The following is a 20180-nucleotide window of genomic DNA, read 5'->3' on the forward strand; positions in this document are numbered from 1 at the left end:
TGTCCTTCTCCTCCTTCTCCTCCTCCTGTCTCCTCGCTCACCGCGGGGAATCTGGCGCCCTGCGCCACCGATACACCTTATGGACCCATCGGTAGTCAAGGTCAAGGTAACAATGCCGAACAGGATAGGGAAGCAAGAGGGAAAGAAGTGGAGATCCGCCAGTTGCTCTCCAAAGGCAGCAACGACATTGAGCCTTTGCCATTAATTTCAGACTATGAGAAGGCTGAGAAGCTCCAGGTCGATCGTGTCAGGCTCCAGAGTCTGGATTCGGGCGTGTGCAGCAGCGAAGAGGTCAGTCAAGAGAGCTTTGAGGCAGATAGCATCAATGTGACTGAGGATGGGCTTGAAGGAGATGAGCAGATGGAGGGAGGGAATGGGAAAGGAGTAGATTTCCAGAAGTTGTTTGGAGGCAGTGCAGATATTTTAGGCAAAGGGTCCATTCAGGTTTGTTCCGGTTACGAGCAAGTCCAGAAGCTGCCGGCTGACAGCCCGGAGATCTGGAGCCTGGATCCAAACGTTGGTAACGGGGGCCAGGAGCAGATAAGTCAGGAGGAAAGCTTGGAGGATGTTGATAAGTCCACTGAATCTACCAGCCTCCTGTTTCCTCCTCCTCCTCCCAGCGTCTTATCATGCTCCTTGCCCTCTTTCACACCACTCCCTTTGAACTTCTCTGGGTCAGGTCTGAGTCCAGCTCTGCAACCGATGCCCAGTCATTTACTTGAGAGGATTGCTCGAATGTCAGCTAATAGGTCAGTGGAGCCCTCCGGTGACGGGTACATGCCAGTTAGACAGGAACAGAGCTAAAAACTGACAGCAGGCCTTACATTAGATGCTGTACAACATCGTATGTCGCAGGCCTGACGTTGCTAGACCAAATCGCAAATGTGTGTCGTCTGAAACCTCTCACTTCATTTTACAATTTCAAGGGGCGGTTTAAACTGTGGTAGACCAATATGCCTCTTGACGTGATTGGATAGACTAACGTGACCTAGAATGGTCAAATGGGAACAGACTGCAGCGGAGTCAGCTAGCAGATGACAGCACTGTTTAAAAATAAAGAATAAATATTACAAAAAAATATATTATCGCTTAGCTATCTTGTGCTCTAGATGTAACACATGTATTCTCTCCAGCTTCTGGACTATCAATTTCAAACATTTCTATAATACATAGAGTGACATACTTGGGGATATCTGTCAATGAGGATAAAAAAACACAGAATTAGGCTACTTTAAATCATTCCCCAATCACAAAGGAAATGTAACCAGTGGCTTCTTTGAAATGTAGAACTTTAATTACAAAAGCAAAGGGCTTTTCTTGGCTTACATTTGCTGCTCTCTCATTAGATACGTATAATAAAACAAGACAGGCATGCTGCTCTTCATACTCCTCAATGCAAGTAGCCAAGGAGGAGAAGGATGATTAAAAATAAATGCTGGACTGTTGAGAAGAGGTAACCGTCTTCACTCAAGTTTTTGCAGGGAAAAGTCAACGGACGCTTCGATCTTCTGAACACAGCCATACTGAGAAACACGCCGAGAGTTGTGTAGAGCTGGCAGACCTAATTAGCTTTTTAGCAACTCAGTTGACGATGAATGTAACGGACGTTAATTAAATATCAAAAAGTTAAGCACTAAGGATTTAAGATACATTTTTGTAAATTAGTGTGCATCTAAAATATTGAAAAGATTCCTATTCACTTTATTTTTTGGGGACTTTTTCCCTTTATGTCAGAATGACAGTGGATAGACCGGAAAGGTGGGAGAGAGATGTGGGATGACACGTAGCAAAGGGCCACAGGTCAGACTTGAACCCCAGCCGCTGAAAAGGCCTCGGTCTACCTGTGGCGCAGGCTCTTACTGGGTGCGCCAGAGGCCACCCCTCCTTGTCACCTTTCTAACTCTAGCAAGCGCTGCTTGCACGGTCTATGATATATAAACACCCAATCCCAATCTCCACACCACCCTTAAATAGGAAGCAATAGACACACACAAACACATCCCTTTTTTTCAAGGAATAGGTCAAATATAACATTGATTAGTTATTTGGTGAATCAAAGTAATGGTGTTTAATTTATTCATTTGTTAACAGGAAACCCTTAAACAATTTTTAGATACTCCTAAACAGTTTCATAATCTTCAATGCTGTTTAAGGGTTGTTGGATGTAACTTTGCAACTCAATCACTTATTGGAAAAATCTGCCTTAATCCATCTGTTTGTAAGAAATACTGTGATATCCGGGCTCTATTGTAGTGTATGATTCTTTTCTGTTTCGCCTGGAGTAGCTTTTTGGAATTAACGTGTAAACAATTTATGCAGGAAAAAGGTTTGAACTTTCCACAAAAAAATGCTTTTTGTTTATTATTTTAAATTCACTCATCCAGGTTACCCGGTAAGGTTTTTATCAATTTTAAAATTACATTGATTTGAGCTGTGCCTTATTATTCCCATACTGAAATGATTGTCTATCTGTTATGAGAATATGCATACCCGTAAACAACTAATCTTGGATAATGTTATCGGAAATTTTGATGTTTTACTGGAGAATGTGTTCTTGTTTTATTTTCTCAGGTACAACACAATTTCTGATGAATCTCAATAGTTATTCAAGCATTTTACATCATAAATGTAAATTCTTTTTTTCTATATATATACATTATATATATATATAACAATAATAACTTTTAACATTTGATTTCATTTATGTTTTTTGTCATTTGCTTTTCTGTATATTTATTGATCACATATCTGTGAGTGTATTTATTACTGTTCATTATCATTTCAATGCATTCTGAACTACTTAAAAACATACTACAGGGCGCAGAGATGAGCTGTGATGGGTAGCATCTATTTTTTGTGAATTAGTGTTGGTGTTTTTGCCATCAGAATTTCAAAATAATACTTCAACAGATAGCAGAGAAGATGCAGACATCGCCTTATTTGCCGGGCTGACGTAGAAATCAATCAGCCACCTTCAACTTGTACAGAATATGGCAGCTAGAGGTCTTACAAGACCCCAAAAGTAAGACCGCATTCGCCTCTTTGCACCGCTTACCTGGAGTTTGAGGATTTTATTTTAAAATTGTACTGCTTATTTTAAATCACTGAGCGGCCTTGCCCTTTCTTCCATTAATAACCTTCTCACCCCTACCGACCCTGCTTGTACCCTTAGAACAGCTGCTGCTCTCCCGGTCCCCAGGGCAAGGCTTAGGACAAAGACAGGGGCTCTAACAGCCTTTGCTGTAAAATTGTGAAATAATCTTCCATTTGGTAATCAGACAAGCTACCTGACGGTTCTATTTTAAAAGTCATTTTTTATATGGTTTTTAATTAGGATTTCTTTTTGTTTTTTCTTTTTGTTTTGTATTTTCTAATCCATGCTGCAATTGACTTATTTTTCTTAGTTTTTGAAAAGTGCTTTGTAAAAAAGGTTTATTCTGGTTATCTTTTTTGTTTTTTCAAAAACCAAGCACAGTGTCATGAACAGGAGTGGGACCAAACACATCTGCCAGAGCAAATAAAACACAAGTTCACAGATATGTCTGGTTCCCAGGCTAGTACGTAGCCAGTAACACATGCTTGTTAATTGTTCTCAATAGTACAGTACGTAACGTCATGTTGATATTTTTAATGCTCAATGTTTAACTCTCAAAGACAGGTTGAGAGTTAAACATGAATGTATTGTGTTTCTACACTGTTGTATTATACAAATTTAACCCAATTATATATAATTTATCATATATTGCATGTTATAAAAAGGGTATATAATGTGTCAGTGTTTCTGATGATACAGTGCGATTAATATCTTTATTATCAACCCTTGTAGAAGAAAAGCTCAAGAGACATTTTCTGACTTGTTTAATGAGGGTGTTTTACATGCAGGTTATTTTGAATGATTTTGGATATTGTAGAATAGTACTTTTACTATTTGCAGATGAATATAATAAGAATGTACCAGGTTTTTGCATAAGAGACCAAGTGTGTTTTGGTGTATGCTTATTGCACAGAGTTGTGTGCTGTCATAGAGACAGTTATGCATGTTCTCCAGGCAAGGCACAGCTGCGTTCATGAGACCCGAGCAAAGTACATTGAGTAATAATAACAAGTGAAACAAAAATAAAATGTAACGCTTTGCGTGAGAGCAAGTAAGGATGGAACATAACACATAGTCCCCACCCTAACATGTGTTGTGTGAAGATAACAGTTCCTGTGCTGGAGAAGAAGAGGGGGGCCAAGAAAGAAATTATAATAGATGAGGGGAAGAATAGAAGAGTGGCTTATAAGGTCTGAGAGTCTAGAGATAAGTGGACAGGCTTCGGCTTCTTGTCTGTTGCTAGAGAAACTTAGTCTCTGAGTGTATTTTGATCCCTCAGATCTGTGTATTGTAACTCTGCTGCTTGACTGAATAAACACATGTATTTGACTTTATGTTATCGTCTTATTTGGCTCTTGCTTAGGATCAATACAATGCCAATTTAACGAATGCATATGAATATATAGGTCTTTTCAGACACAGTGTCCCAAAAGGAGGCGGACACAAAACAGGAAATCCCCAACAATGTACAAAGGCATTGTCTTGACTAATCTGTTAGTAGAGTGATGTGTATGACCAACAGTGGTGCAAGTGTCCATCTCTGTACTATTGCAGTATTTGGGGGCATGTTGTAAACTTAAAGTAAACTTCTTTTTCTTTTTTCAATGTCTTTTTTCGTAAGTGTTGATGTGATTCCAAAAGCCCCCAAACTGGTCGCTATTTAACATGTAATGGAGATATAAACCATTTACCTCCTTATCACTTCAAACCGAAGAAATCAGTATCCGAGATATAGTGAATCTTTAGCGCATGAGGTAAACTCACAGTATCCTTAAACAATCAAATCTCTGCCTCAACTTCAGGCTTTCTGTCTGTGCATCTTACTCACCTAAGGGCCCATTGGGATTTGTCGTTTGCATGGAAATGAACCCAGGGAAACGAGTTGAGTAAGTAAACAGCCTGACTCTGCTTTACTCCCATTAGATTTACTGTGCAGAGGGGTTGACTGAGCGCATCATTGTTGCTAGGTAATGATTAATTGAACAGTACCTGTACTCATCTAAGTCACTGCTGCTTCTCTTAGACAAGAATGTGCTCTACTGCATGTAAGCTTGGTTCTCAACAGGTTTTGACTTTGTGGATGTATTTAGGTTTTATTCTACTGTGAGTCAAATGGTATAACTCAGCAATAGACAGAGCCAAACGAGCATTGGGAAATTTTGATAACGTTTTCTTTTTTTCTTTTTCACCTTTGGACTTACAAACAAAGGGAGTCATTCTCTGTCTGTTGGAGCAGCATGTCTGGTTATGTGCTTACAAGAGATGCAAAATAAAAGCTAAATTGGATAATCGTTAATGAGCCCCAAAGGCGAGTAAGATGCTTTCTCAAGGAACAAAGGACGCGGAGTGATGCAATGGCACTCGGGTACGGATCCAAGAAGTCAATTTCGTGTGACCAAGCGGTCACACCTGCTTCTTGGAACGATGAGGTCAGTAATGCTAATATTATAATACAGGCTATAGGCTACATATGTAGTCTGATCTGGAACCAAGTTATAACTTAGTATAACTAAATCCTTGCAGGCTTGGTTTTGGCTGATGAAAAACTGTAAAAACTAATGTTGAGTGTTTAGGTCCATAATGTCTGTGGACAGATTTCAACGGGGGGGGGAGGGGACCCTGCAGCAAAACATAATCCACTGGGAAAAATGCTCTGATATTCCCTCACTCAGATACTGCACAATAAGTAACTTCAGACTCGACTTACATAGCAGGTGTTTTTTTTTCTAACCCAAAATAAAGTAAAAGTGCTCGTCTTTTCTCTTAAGATGCAAACTGGTGGCCAAGCTTTGGCTAAGCCCACCAGGAAGACTCGGTCCTTTAAGTGTCTTCTGGCTTTCCTCATCATCACCATCATCATTCTTGCAGCCGCAGGAGCCACACTAGCCTGGTACTTCCTGGGTAAGGTGACTTCTCTCTTTCTCTTTATTTATTAATTGCATTTCAGTCATGTTAGCTGCATGACTCTATGGATGGTAATATTGGTATGTGTATATATTTATATATATATATATATATAATAAATATGTAATATTATGTGTATGTTATATTCATGGTTCATAGCACCACCATTAGGCTGACATTTGTTGTTTGAGAATTTCTCAACAACTACACAACTATTGGATGGATTGCCATGTAATGTAATTCAGACACTCATGTCACGCTCAGAATGAAATGTAATATTTCCTTCAATATTTCAGACATTCCCCTCAGCTTGAGCTCAATTTTTTGTTTACTGCTAATGAGCAAAGGTTATCATGCTAACACACTAAACTAAGATGATGACTATGGTAAATAGTAAATTTGATAAACATAAACGTGTTTACATTGCCATCATGTTGGCATGCTGACATGTATGCTAGCATTTAGCTCAAAGCACTGCTGTGTCTCACAGAGCTGCCAGCATGGCTGTAGATTCTTCAGTCTTGTTTAGGTCTATTTATGCTATATTGATCTTCACACCTTTCTCTGTAACAGAACACAGGGTTTGGTTGTTGGAGCCTCGTGTCCAGCAGCAGTACACGGCCTACCTGTCCATCCTCAACAGGAACTTCTCTGCTGATATGTCCTCTCACAACAGCCCTGCATTCAAGAAAGAGGCCAAGGGAGTAGAGAACATGGTGAACAGGGATTCCCGTAATACTAATGTACAGTAGAATTACTTGGTTAAAGGATCAAGACTGCTGTTGGTTTCTTATATTTTTCCATGCCATTTTCAGAATGCAATTAAACTACCTGGCAAAAAAGAAAAGCAGCAGTAGTGCAGTCAAGTCTTTTTATTTTTTATGTTTTTTTCACTCTATAAGACTACCTGCCATATTACAGAGACCCACAATTTCTTTAAGTGCAAACAGGGCAAGGAAGAATTCCCCTTTGGGCTGGGTTAGGTCTTTTTTCAAAAAAGAGAGAGAGAGAGAGAAAGAGAGAGAGAGAGACTGGGGGTTGAGGAAGAGACAGAGAAGCACACCAACAATAATATCACTAATAACTATAATAATAACATAAATATGACTAGCAACAAGAGCTTTAGACTTCAAGCAGGACTAAGGTAAAACCATGATCAGTGTGCAACCACAATCCATGGATATTTTTGAGACCAGAAAGCATGAGGACCCCAGAGAAGATGCCAAGATAGCAACATGCATTGAGGGGGCATGGATGTGCGTAAAGATGAAGAGGCGCTCAGTGTATTATAGGAAGTCCCCTGGCAGTCTCAACCTAAAGCATCATAACTAGGGTCTAGTCCAAGGAAAACCTGAGCTATCCCTAACAATAAGCTTTGTCAAAGAGGAGTCTTAAGCAACCTTAAAATGTGGAGACGGGGTCTGCCTCAAGAACCAAAACTGGAAGACGGTTTGAGTGGAGAGGAGCTTATTAGCTGAAGGCTCTGTCTCCCAAAGTTCTTTCGAAGACTCCAGGAACCACAAGTAACCATGCATTCTGGGACTGCGGTATTAGTGGGGTAATAGAGTAAGTAGTACTACTAAAAGTACTTTGAGCTGCCCGACATGTGGACAGATGATATTGTGTTTCTTTGTCTTTCAGGTAAATAAAATAATGAAGGGGTCCAGTCTTTCTCGATACTTCAACTACACCACTGTGTTCGCCTTTGGGTATGTGGATCAAACATTTTCACATGTAGTACATTAATAATAAACAGGAAGAATAGAAGCAAGAGTGACAGAACTTGTATGTAAATACCACAGACAGTATAAGAAATGGGCAATGTGACACCATCGTTTTCAACGGAGATTGTTGAAGTCTATTAGAAGCACTTTTTTGGAAATGGTTGAGCGTTACAGCGCAGCCTCCAACTGAGCTTGAACATATAGATGTGACATGAAGTCTTCTGGTAGCTTTGCCAAGAGAAATCTCAATCATTCAGTATCTTGCAGAGACGGAGGGCGTAGATAAATGGTAGGAGATAATGTAGGTTAAGGCTTCATTTCTTTTTTTTATATGTTCGGCAAAGGTTAATGACATTAATTAATTAAACTAAAACATCTTATGTAAGTCATGTTGTGTTTTTTAGAAAGAAACAATGAACAAAAAAAGTCTTCATATCAGATATAAAGTTATTCACTGTCAAATTGATGCCAAAATGAATGGCAGTTAATGGAAATGAATTAGTGCTAATGGCGGGTGGCTTAATAGCATCAAAACAGTTCTATAGGAAGTACGCTTTGTCAAGGCAGGCTTACCCCCTTGTTGACTACTTATAGTGGAAGATCGTGGTAAGAGGGAGAAAAAGAAACATCTGCTCACTCTGTTACCACATGTTGATGCTGGTTAATATGCACTTCATTCATTCAATTATTCAGGTTTGGTGATAAATGCTGTGCTGATTGATAACATCTATGACTTCTAGGCTCAGCCGCAGAACATGTGACAGCAGAAAAGTGGTTCCTTGTTTACCAGCTCAGATACCAAAATTCAAACCTGTTGAACTTGATGGATTATGGAATATCATATTGTATATTTGCGTATTAAAGGAGCACTTGTAGTTTTGGGCCTGTAAATTGTGTTGAAAGCTTGAATATTCAGCCCTGCACCTGATTCCTAATTCTTTGTTAAGTAAAATCTGAGAATCTGCAACAATCTCTGCAAGTGTAGAGGTGCTCCAGACAGACCATAGGAATATACAGTATATAGAGCATGTACTGTAAAAATTTTCCTCAACAAGACACTTGAAAATGTCAGTGTTTCTCCTCCTTTATGCAGACGGTAATGCAGTTTGCTATGACTAAGAATCTACATGGGAACTATTCCACAAACACAAACTATTTTTATTTTTCAACAACTTAATCTTTTATGGACAACTTTGGAACAATTCCAAATATGTCAGGGTAAACCATCAGGAAATTAGATTTTAAGGCTGCACAATGCATCCATAAAGAGCGACCTAACAACAGCTGAGAAGACAGTTTTGTTGAGCTCTAGTGGTGTAATTTCTCTTTTTGCTGCAGCGATGTAGAAGTGTACTTCATGGTGTGTCTGTACACTGTGAGATCAATGTTATGTGTGGTTACAGGTGCAACAAAGCACACTTCTGACGACACCTTTAAACCATAGTCGGCAGTGAAACACTGCGTTTGTCCTGAGAAATCATAACCATTTGCATCTTATATTGTTTGCCTCTAGTCATTTTGATACATCCTTAACGATTGTGTGAATCTTGGTTTTGGGTTTGTTTCTGCAGGGAGGGGAGTGTTGTGGCTCACTTTTGGATAGTGATGTCGGTGCCAGTCAGTCGTGTTGAGTGTGTCACACTGGAGAAAGTCACCATAAGTCTGGAGAATGGCCTGAGGAATTACAAAGAGTCAGGGGAAAACGACACAGTCAGCTTCTGTGGATACATCCTACACCTCCCCTCGCTGTTTGTCAGTGGTGAGAGCAAAAGATGAGCAGAGTGTGTGTGTGTGTGTGTGTGTGTGTATGTGTGTGTGTGTGTGTGTGTGTGTGTGTGTGTGTGTAAGACAGGGAAGACAGATGAAAAAGTGAGAAACAACGCCTTGAAAAGTGTTTTGTTTTTACTTAAATGTCTCTTTTTTGTATTCTTCTCCTTGCAGAAACCGACTCCAAAGTTATAGAGCTTTTGAAAGCCTCATTTGGTATCCCACTTTATTTTCTTTTGCTTGTTCATAATTTATTTTTTATCAATCTTTCACTTTGATTTAACTGTAATTAGCATGAAGCACAATGTGCACCACTTTTTCAACTCTTTGTATATTTAATATTTCTCTTTTATTACAGCCCCTTGTACTCTGCTTCAACATGTCGAGAAATCCAAAGCTTTACAGACCTGCTGTGACTAGTTAATAACGCTACGTTATGATTGGACAATCTCTGTTCAAGGGAGGGGTTTTTGTTAATTTTGTGTTTTATTCAATACAGTAGCTTCAGATATAAAATCAAGGCAAAATTTGAATATATTTCAACACAGACCTTAAATTAACCCAACTCTAATCCTCCATTGTTTTGGCATCCTTTCCAGACTGTTACCGCTACCAGAAGGTGGTGTCTAGAAGCCCCCTGGCTCTCCGTGGCCCCGACACGCAGCGCTCCTCCTGCCTGTGGCACCTCCAGGCCGCCCCTGGCTCCCAGCTGGAGCTCCAAATGGAGTGGCTACTGCCAGAGTGCCGGGACAGATTGGTGGTATACAATTCACTCAGCCCCTCCGACACTTACCTCATCACATCGTGAGTTCCATCGGTCCACCTCTAAAGAAAGTTGCATTATATTTACTGTAGCACCCATTTTTTTATTCAAGAAACTCTTTAATTTTTTTACTTAAGAGTTACACTAACCATCCCACTGTCTCTCTCTGTCCACCCCCATCCTCTTTCCTGCCAGTGTGTATGGCTGCAGCAGACTTGAGCGCGTGGTGCGTGTTCTGTCTTCAGGCGAGTGGATGACGGTGGTTTGGAAACAGGGTCTGTACAACTACAAGGACCCCTTCTCTCTGTCTGCACAGGCCTGGGGCCGCCAGGGTAAGACCACCTGAAAGCCCAGGCCTTCTATTCTATTACTAGTTTGAAATTGTTTCAAACAATGTCACAGACAAAGACTGAGAGGAGAGATTTTTCTTGTGTTTTGTAGTAAAAATAAGTCTGCAATATTGAAACACTTCTCCCTTTCTTTTTCTTTCTATTTCTTAGACTGCAAGTCCACTATACAGCTGAAGGCAGTATCAGGGGTCCAGGGGACACTAAGGACACCTTTCTTTCCCAGCTACTACCCCCCTGACACTAACTGCACATGGAGCTTTATTGTAAGACACTCCCTCATCTATACGTCCCCCACTTATTGATTGTTCAATAATTATTTAGAGCCTGTGTTTTGAACTTTATTGTATTTTTGTGTTCCTCGTCCTGTGGGGTTTCAGATGCCCAGTGTAGGGACGGGCTTGTCTCTGGAATTTGAGGGCTACGAGTTGAGCAGAGCCAGCTACAACCAGAACTGTACCCAGGGACAGTGGGTCATCCAGAACCGCAGGTAGGCTGTGCCACAAGGAGTCTTGTCTGGATCAACCTGCTATGTAACTGTGCATTTACAAACGTTTTCATAAAACACAAGTCTGTCTTCACTTTATACTTTGACTAATAAGTTGTGTGACTCTCTGCAAAACACGTACTTTGTGAACAGCTTCCTCTTTTTTACAAAACAATGACAACTTTTGAATTTCAGATTGGATTTTCAGATTTCCCCCCCCAAAATTGATTTTTTTTTGTCTTCTGCACGTGCCAGACCATTAATAGAAAACAACTACAAAGATATGCAAAGACTTATATATATATATATATATATATATATATATATATACATATACATATATATACACGGTATATTGTATGTACAGTATATATATGTATATATATTGCATATGTCTGCATTTAGGTTGACCCATACTGTTTATTTAAACAGCTTACAACAATACAATGACATTATATAAATTACTTGAAGGGATAATCTTAGTGAGAGCAGAGAGATCAGAAAAAGTTATGTGTCTTGTCAGATTGTTAAACTTCTAATCTATAATCTATTATTAACTGCCACCCGCGTTGGGTTGGGTGTCTGACAGGAAGCACCTGTGCATATTAATAGTTTCCATACAGGCCATAATGTGCGGAAGGATCGGATAGTTTCACAAAACAAAAAAACACAAATGGATCCACCTAAAAAATGGAGTCGAGTTTTCGTTGAAAGTGTCACCTTATTCTACTCCGTAGCAAACAACAGGGGGCAGCAGCGTCCCATATTAGCCTCCTTGGATTTCATGTGAGGCCATGTTTTTATTTCAATTTAGAATTTTTCCTTTTTTTTTTATTTCCAACTGATAAATCTTTTCACCTTATAGTTTTTCAAACCAGAATTTAGCCAGGATAGGATTGTTGTTAGTACCCTGGACAAACTAGTCAAGTGTCTTGCTTAAGGGCACTCTCTAGTTATTTAAACAATACTTTTCAAACCTGTGGGCTTCAACCAGAACCGTCATCCTGTCTCTGCAGGGAAACCTGGAGTTTACACTTAACTTAGTCTCTGTTTTCAGACTGTGTGGCACCAGGGGCCTGCTGCCGTACAAAGAACGCCTCTTCCTGCTCTCTACAACTGTCACTGTTGCCATGACATCAGAGGTGTCACTCACAGGACCGGGTCTTCAGTTGCGCTACAGTGTCTTCAACCTATCAGATCGTAAGTTTTGGATGCAGGACAGACCTCAAAGACATGTGGATAAATGAACTGCTAAGTAGTGTTGGGTTCTACCTATTTCTATGACAGATTTAGTTTTTAATGTTGCATGTGTTTGTGTGTGTTTTATAGCTTGCCCAGGCCGGTTTCTGTGCACTATTAACGGCCTGTGCGTTCCTGCCTGTGATGGAATCAAGGACTGCCCCAACGGTCTTGACGAGAGGAACTGTGGTATTCATTTTTAATTAAAATGAATTTATTCCCATAGTTTGTTTTCTGTTGAAACAGGAAAGTGACACATGGTGCTGGACAGAGTAAATTAATGGGTTGGACCACCATGCAAATTCAATAAAGCCCAATTCAAAAAAATGTGGATGTATTTACTGTCAAATATTCACAGATGTTCCAAAAGGACTGAATTGCAGACATTGGGATGCAACAACACTCTTCAGGAAAAAGGACAGGGACTGACTGTCAGGGGTGAACCAAACATCCACCATCACCACCATGTTGTCACACTGCGGAAGAAAAAAAGTTGCTATTTTGAAACACTGCTTAAGGCAGGATGTTTGAACATCTGTAACATGAGCCTTGTCAGCATGCTGCACACGAAAGGCTGTCCTGAATGCCTGAGGGTGACGCTGATCTGATCTGATGGCATGGGCCTGTTCATTCCAAATCTTCAGAATCTATTTGAATGACAGCCAGTATATCTCACAATGTCAAAACCTGTTAGTTGTTTCAGCCTGTCAAGCCACAATGCTATAATTGGTTTGGCTTATTAGGTGTTACTACTGGTAGGACACAGATTAGCCATTAATAGGAGACTATTGAATAGGGAGTTCACCATGTGACATAAAGCTATGAGAAAGTAAGAGCTTTGTGAATTGTTTTGACATGCTTTGCAGAATGGTATATGACATGATATGGATAGTTCATGTAGCATACAAGCATAGATTGTATATAATAAAAAGGGGAAATACAGTTTTCTACATCACTTTTATCATTTTCCCCCAACAAAGATAGTCAAATGTGGCAAAATACACTGTATCTGGTTATCGATGTATCTACCCGCAACACTCAAGTCCAAAATTATGAAACTGTAATGACAAATGAAAATTTAAATTTAAATTGGAAATGGAAAGCACAGCAGACTACTTCTGTTTGATGGTGTATTTCCGCATCTTTTCTTATGCTGGACAATGTTACAATGCCTTTCTGTTTTTTTTTTCTGGTACATTTGTGTGTGTGTGTGTGTGTGTGTGTGTGTGTGTGTGTGTGTGTGTGTGTGTGTGTGGCACAGTGTGTGTGGCACAGTACCAGTGTCCAGAGGACAGTCAGTGTGTGGACTACTACAAGGTGTGTGACCAACTCCCAGACTGCCCGGAGGCAACAGATGAGATGAACTGTACTCATGGTAACACACTCAAACTCATCACAATGCGACGTCAATCAAATCCTAAAACGTAGTGTGTGGAGGCTCTAAACAGCAGCAAAACAAACCATTAAACATGTGTGTGTGTGTTTGTGTGTGTGTGTGTGTGTGTGTGTGTGTGTGTGTGTGTGTGTGTGTGTGTGTGTGTGTGTGTGTGTGTGTGTGTGTGTGTGTGTGTGTGTGTGTGTGTGTGTGTGTGTGCGTGTGCGTGTATTTAGGTGTGAAGTGTACAGATATGACCTATGTTTGCGCTGATGGAACGTGTCTGAAAAAGCCAAACCCAGAGTGTGACTTTGTCACCGACTGCCCCGACGCCTCAGATGAGAAAGAGTGTGGTGAGATGATCCCCACTGTCAGGACCTAGTTTTTAAGTTTTCATTTCACCACTTAATTCAGATTTGGACTTTATACATTTTACTTTTATTAGTCATATATAGTCAATGAAATCAGATTTAAGTCTTTGTACTTATTATTTTGATCTAGTTTTGTTTCCCCCATTGGCATTAAGAAGAATTAGATGTACTGGAATAGAACTATCATTTTGGTCTTTTTTTCCTTTCCAATGCAACTACGCTGATTCTATTTACATATATTAAGCAAGTATTTTCTGCAGGCTATATTTTCAACTGTTTGTTTTAATATTTCTGTGTGTGTATTCAGACTGCGGCCTGAGACAGTTCTCCAGCCGTATTGTCGGGGGGGCCAATGCCACGGAGGGGGAGTGGCCATGGCAGGCCAGCCTTCAGGTGCGGGGTTCCCACATGTGCGGGGGCGCGCTAATCTCCAGCCAATGGGTGGTGTCTGCTGCCCACTGTTTCTATGACGACCGGTGAGAGCAGGAAAACAGGGAAGGAAGTGGTCTGTTAATCGAGGTGTTAAACTGCTTTTTCAAAACAAAAACAGTTTGAGGGACTTTGTGCAAAAATCAAAAGCTTTTTTTCAGCTTTTTCAGTTTATTAGTTGAAGTTGATGAAGCACTTCATGCATTTTAACATTTTTTTTTTTTTTTTACTCCAAACTTTTTTTAAGTTCAGTCCTGCGTTTGCGTCTTTGCTGTTTAGAGTTTAGCTTTAACAGCCTGTCTGACTCAAAGCCAGCGTATTTATGTGTGTACACTCGTGTCTTTCAAAGCCAGACTACGCTGGCTGGACCACGACTATTTCAATCAGGAGAGACATGTTTGCAGATATGCAAATAAGATTTATTGTACAGCTCAATAAAAGTCTTTAGCGATTAGACTCCATCGCAAACAAATATGTCGTATATGTGTATAGGGGTAGAGAACTATCAGACCCCCCGATGGAATCTAGATACCAAAAGGAGCCCGAAGACCAGACCGAAGGAGGCTCGGGACCAGTCAGCTGGAGTAGATGACTGGCGGGGGAAAGGGAGGTGGAGGGTTGCACTCTTTGCCTACAACAAAAGCTGATAGCAATGGGAGAAACAGATTTTTTAAAGCAGGGCGATGACTCTGTGATTGGCCCTTGCAATTTGAGTACAATTCTGATTGGTTTAACAGGAAGGTGAACGTCTCCAACAGCTGATTCAAATTAGGTAGAGCATTGATTGAGACTAGTTGCAAATATGCAACAGTTCTACACAGCATGATGACATGTACATTTATTTGGATAACAGCTGAATTGATTTAGGTAAAGTCTTCCTGAAAGAATTTACGCTAAGCTACATAACTGCAACATCCTGTAGAGGATTGAACATTCTTTGCTCTTAATGTTCTCTGTATGGGCAGACTTGAGAAACAGTTGCTGAAGTATTTGTTGGTAGTCTCGCATTGCCAGACTTTCCTCCACAGCGCTGTGGAGGAGCATTCCGAGATGGGAGAAAAACATGGTCAGGTTTATTCATATTTCTTTAAACCAATCATAAGCGTCATGGGCAGCGCCAAACGCCGGCGGAGCCACGTCGCCGCCGCAAAAAAGCCTCGGGAAGGAACTTGTGTTGGTGGAACATGTGTACATTCAAAAGTTGTTTTAGTCGTGCAACAGAAAACACAGATTGAACAGATAGTCTAGCTAGCTGTCTGGATTTACCCTGCTGAGATCGGAGGAGCAGTTAACCGTAGTCCTTATGAATCCACGGGGTTTAAAATTCCAACACAAATGAAGTGGGAGGTTTGTGACAAAGAAAAGAAGGGACATCTGGAGAAATTTCAAGCAGCACCGGAGCAAGCCCAGTAGTGGAACATCCTGAATATAGACTAATTGTTGGCAACAGTCAATGACTGCAACTACACAGTGTATGAACTATATAATAAATTGAAGATATTGGTTATTTTAATTTGTACTGTAAAGACTTATTTCCCCTGTAAAACACTCTTTTTCTCCTCCTCCTCCCGAAGTCTCTACTCCCCCTCGATGTGGACGGTTTACCTGGGTAAACTCCTGCTCAGCCCCAGCAGCCCTACTGAAGAAGTGGCTCGTGTTAAGCAAATCCACCTCCACCAATACTACGACGTTGAGTCCCACGACTATGACCTGGCCCTGCTGAAGCTAGACCGGCCCGCCTCCACGCTGCTGGCTGGACATGCTCGACCCGCCTGCCTGCCTCCGCCTACCCACCAGCTGGAGCCAGGCCTGCTCTGCTGGGTCACCGGCTGGGGGACTCTCCGTGAGGGGGGTAAGATTGGAAAGAGGGAAGGGGAGCTTGAGGGAAATGTGGAGAGAGGATAGAGGGTGAAATGTTTGCCTGTGATCAAAGCTGTGTTCAAAGTCACCTACTATACAAGTACGTAGTAAGTAAGTAAGTAAGTAGTAAGTAGTACGTACTGACTTGGCTAAAACTTAGCGTGTACTATGTAAACAAAAGCATAATCTATAGTTTGCCAAAAATACCTGGATGTTATACTGATTTAGACAAAAGCCATGCAGTGTGTTTGTTGGTATTATGTGGTAGGCAATTTTGAATGGAGGACCGAGTGAGGACCCACTTGGAGTGACTGCACTACTGTTCACACTAATTAATTCAACAATCTATATTGCAAGGACTTGTAATGTGGCAAAACCTCATTTTTCTCAGGACTTCAGGTAAAGGAATTGCTTTTCCTTCATTCCATTGTGATTTCCAGCTAACCTAAGGCTTTGATATATGTGACCTACAGGTAAACTCAATTGCGCTGCATGAAGGGAAACTTTCAAATGAAAAAGTGCAGGTTTATAAAAATGATGGACTTTTATTTGGTGCTTTTGACTTGTAGGTTTATTGTATGCAGTCTGATGTCCAACTGCAGTAACTGTTTTGTTATTTATTTGGTAATATTTCTGTTACAGGATGAACTTTTTCCATTGGCTTATGTATCATAATGCAGTATTTTCACAGGAAGTGATTTTTTGTGACTTGTGCAGCCTGTAAAAAAAACCATTTCGTCAGCGGCACGTTTGAAGTAGCAGGCAAGATGTGAGAAGTCTTGTGTGGGAGGAGTTGTTTAGTGAGTCTTGGTAATTTGGTAATTTGGTGGTTTTGATATCAGAGTGAAATCACATGAACTGAACTTCTTCAAATTAAAGAGGCAGGTGAAGATAGAGTGATGTGGGTGGAATTGTGTGGGATGGGGGTTTCTGATGAACCAAAATAACAGATCAAGGCTGTTTGAAAGAGACGTGCTGGAGAAAAAGCTGTTACACCGCTATATTTCCAGTGAAGTGGTTTCTTTTTACTCCAAAGATGTAACCTTTAATATACTTTCTGTCCCCAACTGGTTGGTAATTGTGTGCGCATAAAAAGTCAATTTACAGCATGTAGGAAATCTTCAGGCTTATTGTTTGTTGAAGGTAAATACGGTATGTTTAATGATTTCTGCTGAAGCTGATTAATCAATATATCTGTAGTCTGGGACATATTTCACTGTGGGTTTGTATGTGGATCTGCAGCTCTACAATTGACATCCAGTGGGTGAATCAAAACTCAGCAGTGAAGATGTACTTTTCAGCTTTCCGTAGAATAAGAAAAAGCCAAATAAGACAGCAACTTTAGGAAGGCAAAGTGAATGCAGACTTTAGCTTAAAAATATAATTAATACATTGTCTCTAGTGCCTAGAAAAAAAGGAAGACCCTTTTGGCCTTCACTGGTTGATTTTTCACCTCTGATCTCTTCAGGCAGTGCCAGTAATGTGCTCCAGAAGGTGGACGTTCGCCTGGTCAGTGAGGAAGCCTGCGTTCGCTCTTACGGCCACTTGGTCACTCCCAGAATGCTTTGCGCTGGTTACCGCAGTGGAGGCAAAGATGCCTGTCAGGTACTATACATATAAATACAAAACCAGATGATATAAATGCCTAATGCTTTTTCCATTTCAATTTGGATTTACGGTTGCACTTGATTTTACAGCCTGCCCCTTTACTGTTTTGGTTCAGTCCCACCACTCTCATCAACCTTATTTTTAACTGCAGAAGGCTGTTTTTAGTCAAACTGTTCTAAAATGTCACTGTGAGCAACTTGCTGGTAAACATAGTGTAACATTTAGCCGCTCAAGAGTTAGATTTTCCCTTTAGGAGTTGGTGGAGAGCAAAATAGAGCTAGAAGGAAAGTGAATATTGGACTTATATTTCTTGGGTGGACAGAAATAGGACTCCAAATGATAATGTTTGCTTTGTGTCTGCTGGATGTGTCCAAAAATCCAGAATGACAACTTGATAAGGTGTCACAGTTGTGTTTAGAGCTAGAGTTGCACTGCCACCAAGTGGCAACAAATATACAATTAGTGAATGCAGGTTTAAATCAAAGCACATGTTCAGAGGCTTTATATTTGGCACTTCATACAGTTATCTAGTAGGCCAATATTCTATAGTTAATATAATGTATTTAAATTTTAGTAGCAGGCTATTATGTAATGTATGGTTTGGGTAAATCATCCAGTCATGGTGTATTCATATCTGCCATAAGGCACAAAAGGGTGAACAAACCAAACATTACATGCACGATGCTGGCATAGTACATCCTGAAAGTCTTCCGGGTTTGGGAGTTTGTGTTCCTCATAAACAGTTCAGGTCATTACGTGAGTTTTTAAAGCCAGACATCCAAGCACCGAGTGATATCATTTTGTTGTTGAGTTGTTGAGTTGAGTCATAAGTATTGATCATCAACCTTATCAATTATTTTGGTTACTTGGTGCTATAGAGATAAAAGATTTACATCTTACCCCCTGTCCTTTTTCCATTGCCTGTTTCTTTCAGGGAGACTCTGGCGGTCCCATGGTGTGCCAGGAGCCATCGGGCCGCTGGTTCCTGGCTGGGGTGGTGAGCTGGGGCAAAGGCTGCGGGCGTCCAGACTACTACGGGGTCTACACTCGCATCACCAGGCTCACTGGCTGGATCGAACAGGTCATCAGCAGCCACTGAGACAATGGGGAACTTCATCATTATTACATCAATATACTCATGATTCCAAGCTGGGTGCAAATGAAACATAAACCAAGTGAAGATTAAAAAGTGCTGGAAGATTAATTAAGATTTCTTTTCAGCTAAACAGCAAGCTGGTAAAACGTTAAAAAGCCTTTATTCCAAAGTCATAAAGTAATAGAGTTAATAATAATCAACCTCATTTAAGCAGCATATTTCAGAACTGATGTTCTGAAGTGTTTATCTAGCATGCAGTAAGACAGTTGTCAATGTTATTAAGAAAGGTAACAGGACAAAAAAAAAGGTGTATTTTTACATAAGTGATTTTATTTACTGTTAATTATTGAGCCATCCCTTGTTTGATAATTTACTCTATTACAGACTGAATCTTCTATATTTTAAAGATATTGAACTTAAAGCATTTTCCCCATAATAAAACATCCTACTGTCTTGTAATTAAGATATACTGTGTTTTCTTGTTTACCTCAAATTGGAATATAAATTACAACAAGTCTACAGCCATGCTGACAGCTGTCTTAGGCTGTCGGCTACACACAGTGCTGCTTTGAGCTAAATGCAAACGTCAGCTTGCTACCATGTTAAAAATGTCAAGATGCTGACGTTCAGCAGGTATATTGTTTGCCATGTTCACTATCATAGTTTAGCATGTTAGCATGCTAACATTTGCAGTGCAACTGAAGCTGATGGGAAGCTTGATTTAAGTAAGATAATCAAAGACATCACAATTCACACACGAAATAGTGTGTACAAAATTCCATAGCAATCCATCCATAGTGTTGGATCAATAAACTGACTGACATTGCTAACCCTGGAGCAATGCTGCTAGCATGGCTAAAAAACTGCTCCAATTTACACAGTGAGTAACAGTGTATGGGGCTGAGACTGATCTCCCTCTCATCAAAATACATGCAATTGCAGTCGAGGCCATACTTCATTCTTTGGCATCAGATTTCATGAGATACTGTTTTCAGGTATACCGACCGGTAAGTCAAATGTCCTCTTCACAAGGTGCCTTTGAGAAAGAATGGTTTATTTTCGGGGTCTATGAATCACTGGCTCCATTTTTTTCTAGTTGAATTTATTATCAACAAC

General features: G+C 40.3%; 1 protein-coding gene across 1 annotated transcript; it reads left to right on the forward strand.

Annotated features, from left to right (window-relative positions):
• Positions 1-5142: 5142 nt before the first annotated feature.
• Positions 5143-19523, forward strand: tmprss6 (transmembrane serine protease 6). The gene is made up of 18 exons (XM_032534328.1): positions 5143-5523; positions 5863-5995; positions 6572-6714; positions 7640-7707; positions 9294-9481; positions 9664-9705; positions 10089-10293; positions 10448-10584; positions 10753-10865; positions 10980-11089; positions 12144-12286; positions 12416-12514; positions 13587-13700; positions 13937-14053; positions 14379-14547; positions 16075-16352; positions 17829-17965; positions 18903-19523. Exons 1-18 carry the CDS (start codon positions 5449-5451, stop codon positions 19065-19067), a joined length of 2436 nt encoding a protein of 811 aa, XP_032390219.1. The 5' UTR covers positions 5143-5448; the 3' UTR covers positions 19068-19523.
• The last annotated feature ends 657 nt before the right edge of the window (positions 19524-20180 follow it).

Source organism: Etheostoma spectabile, chromosome 2, assembly GCF_008692095.1.
Source record: "Etheostoma spectabile isolate EspeVRDwgs_2016 chromosome 2, UIUC_Espe_1.0, whole genome shotgun sequence".
Lineage (NCBI taxonomy): Eukaryota > Metazoa > Chordata > Actinopteri > Perciformes > Percidae > Etheostoma > Etheostoma spectabile.

Bases quoted from the DNA above. Each gene is read 5' to 3' on its own strand.
- tmprss6 (XM_032534328.1), top strand. From the start codon at position 5,449: ATGGCACTCGGGTACGGATCCAAGAAGTCAATTTCGTGTGACCAAGCG. The intron at 5,996-6,571 runs GTAAGGTGACTT...TCTCTGTAACAG, and splicing joins ACTAGCCTGGTACTTCCTGG to AACACAGGGTTTGGTTGTTG. The intron at 9,706-10,088 runs GTATCCCACTTT...CATCCTTTCCAG, and splicing joins GCTTTTGAAAGCCTCATTTG to ACTGTTACCGCTACCAGAAG.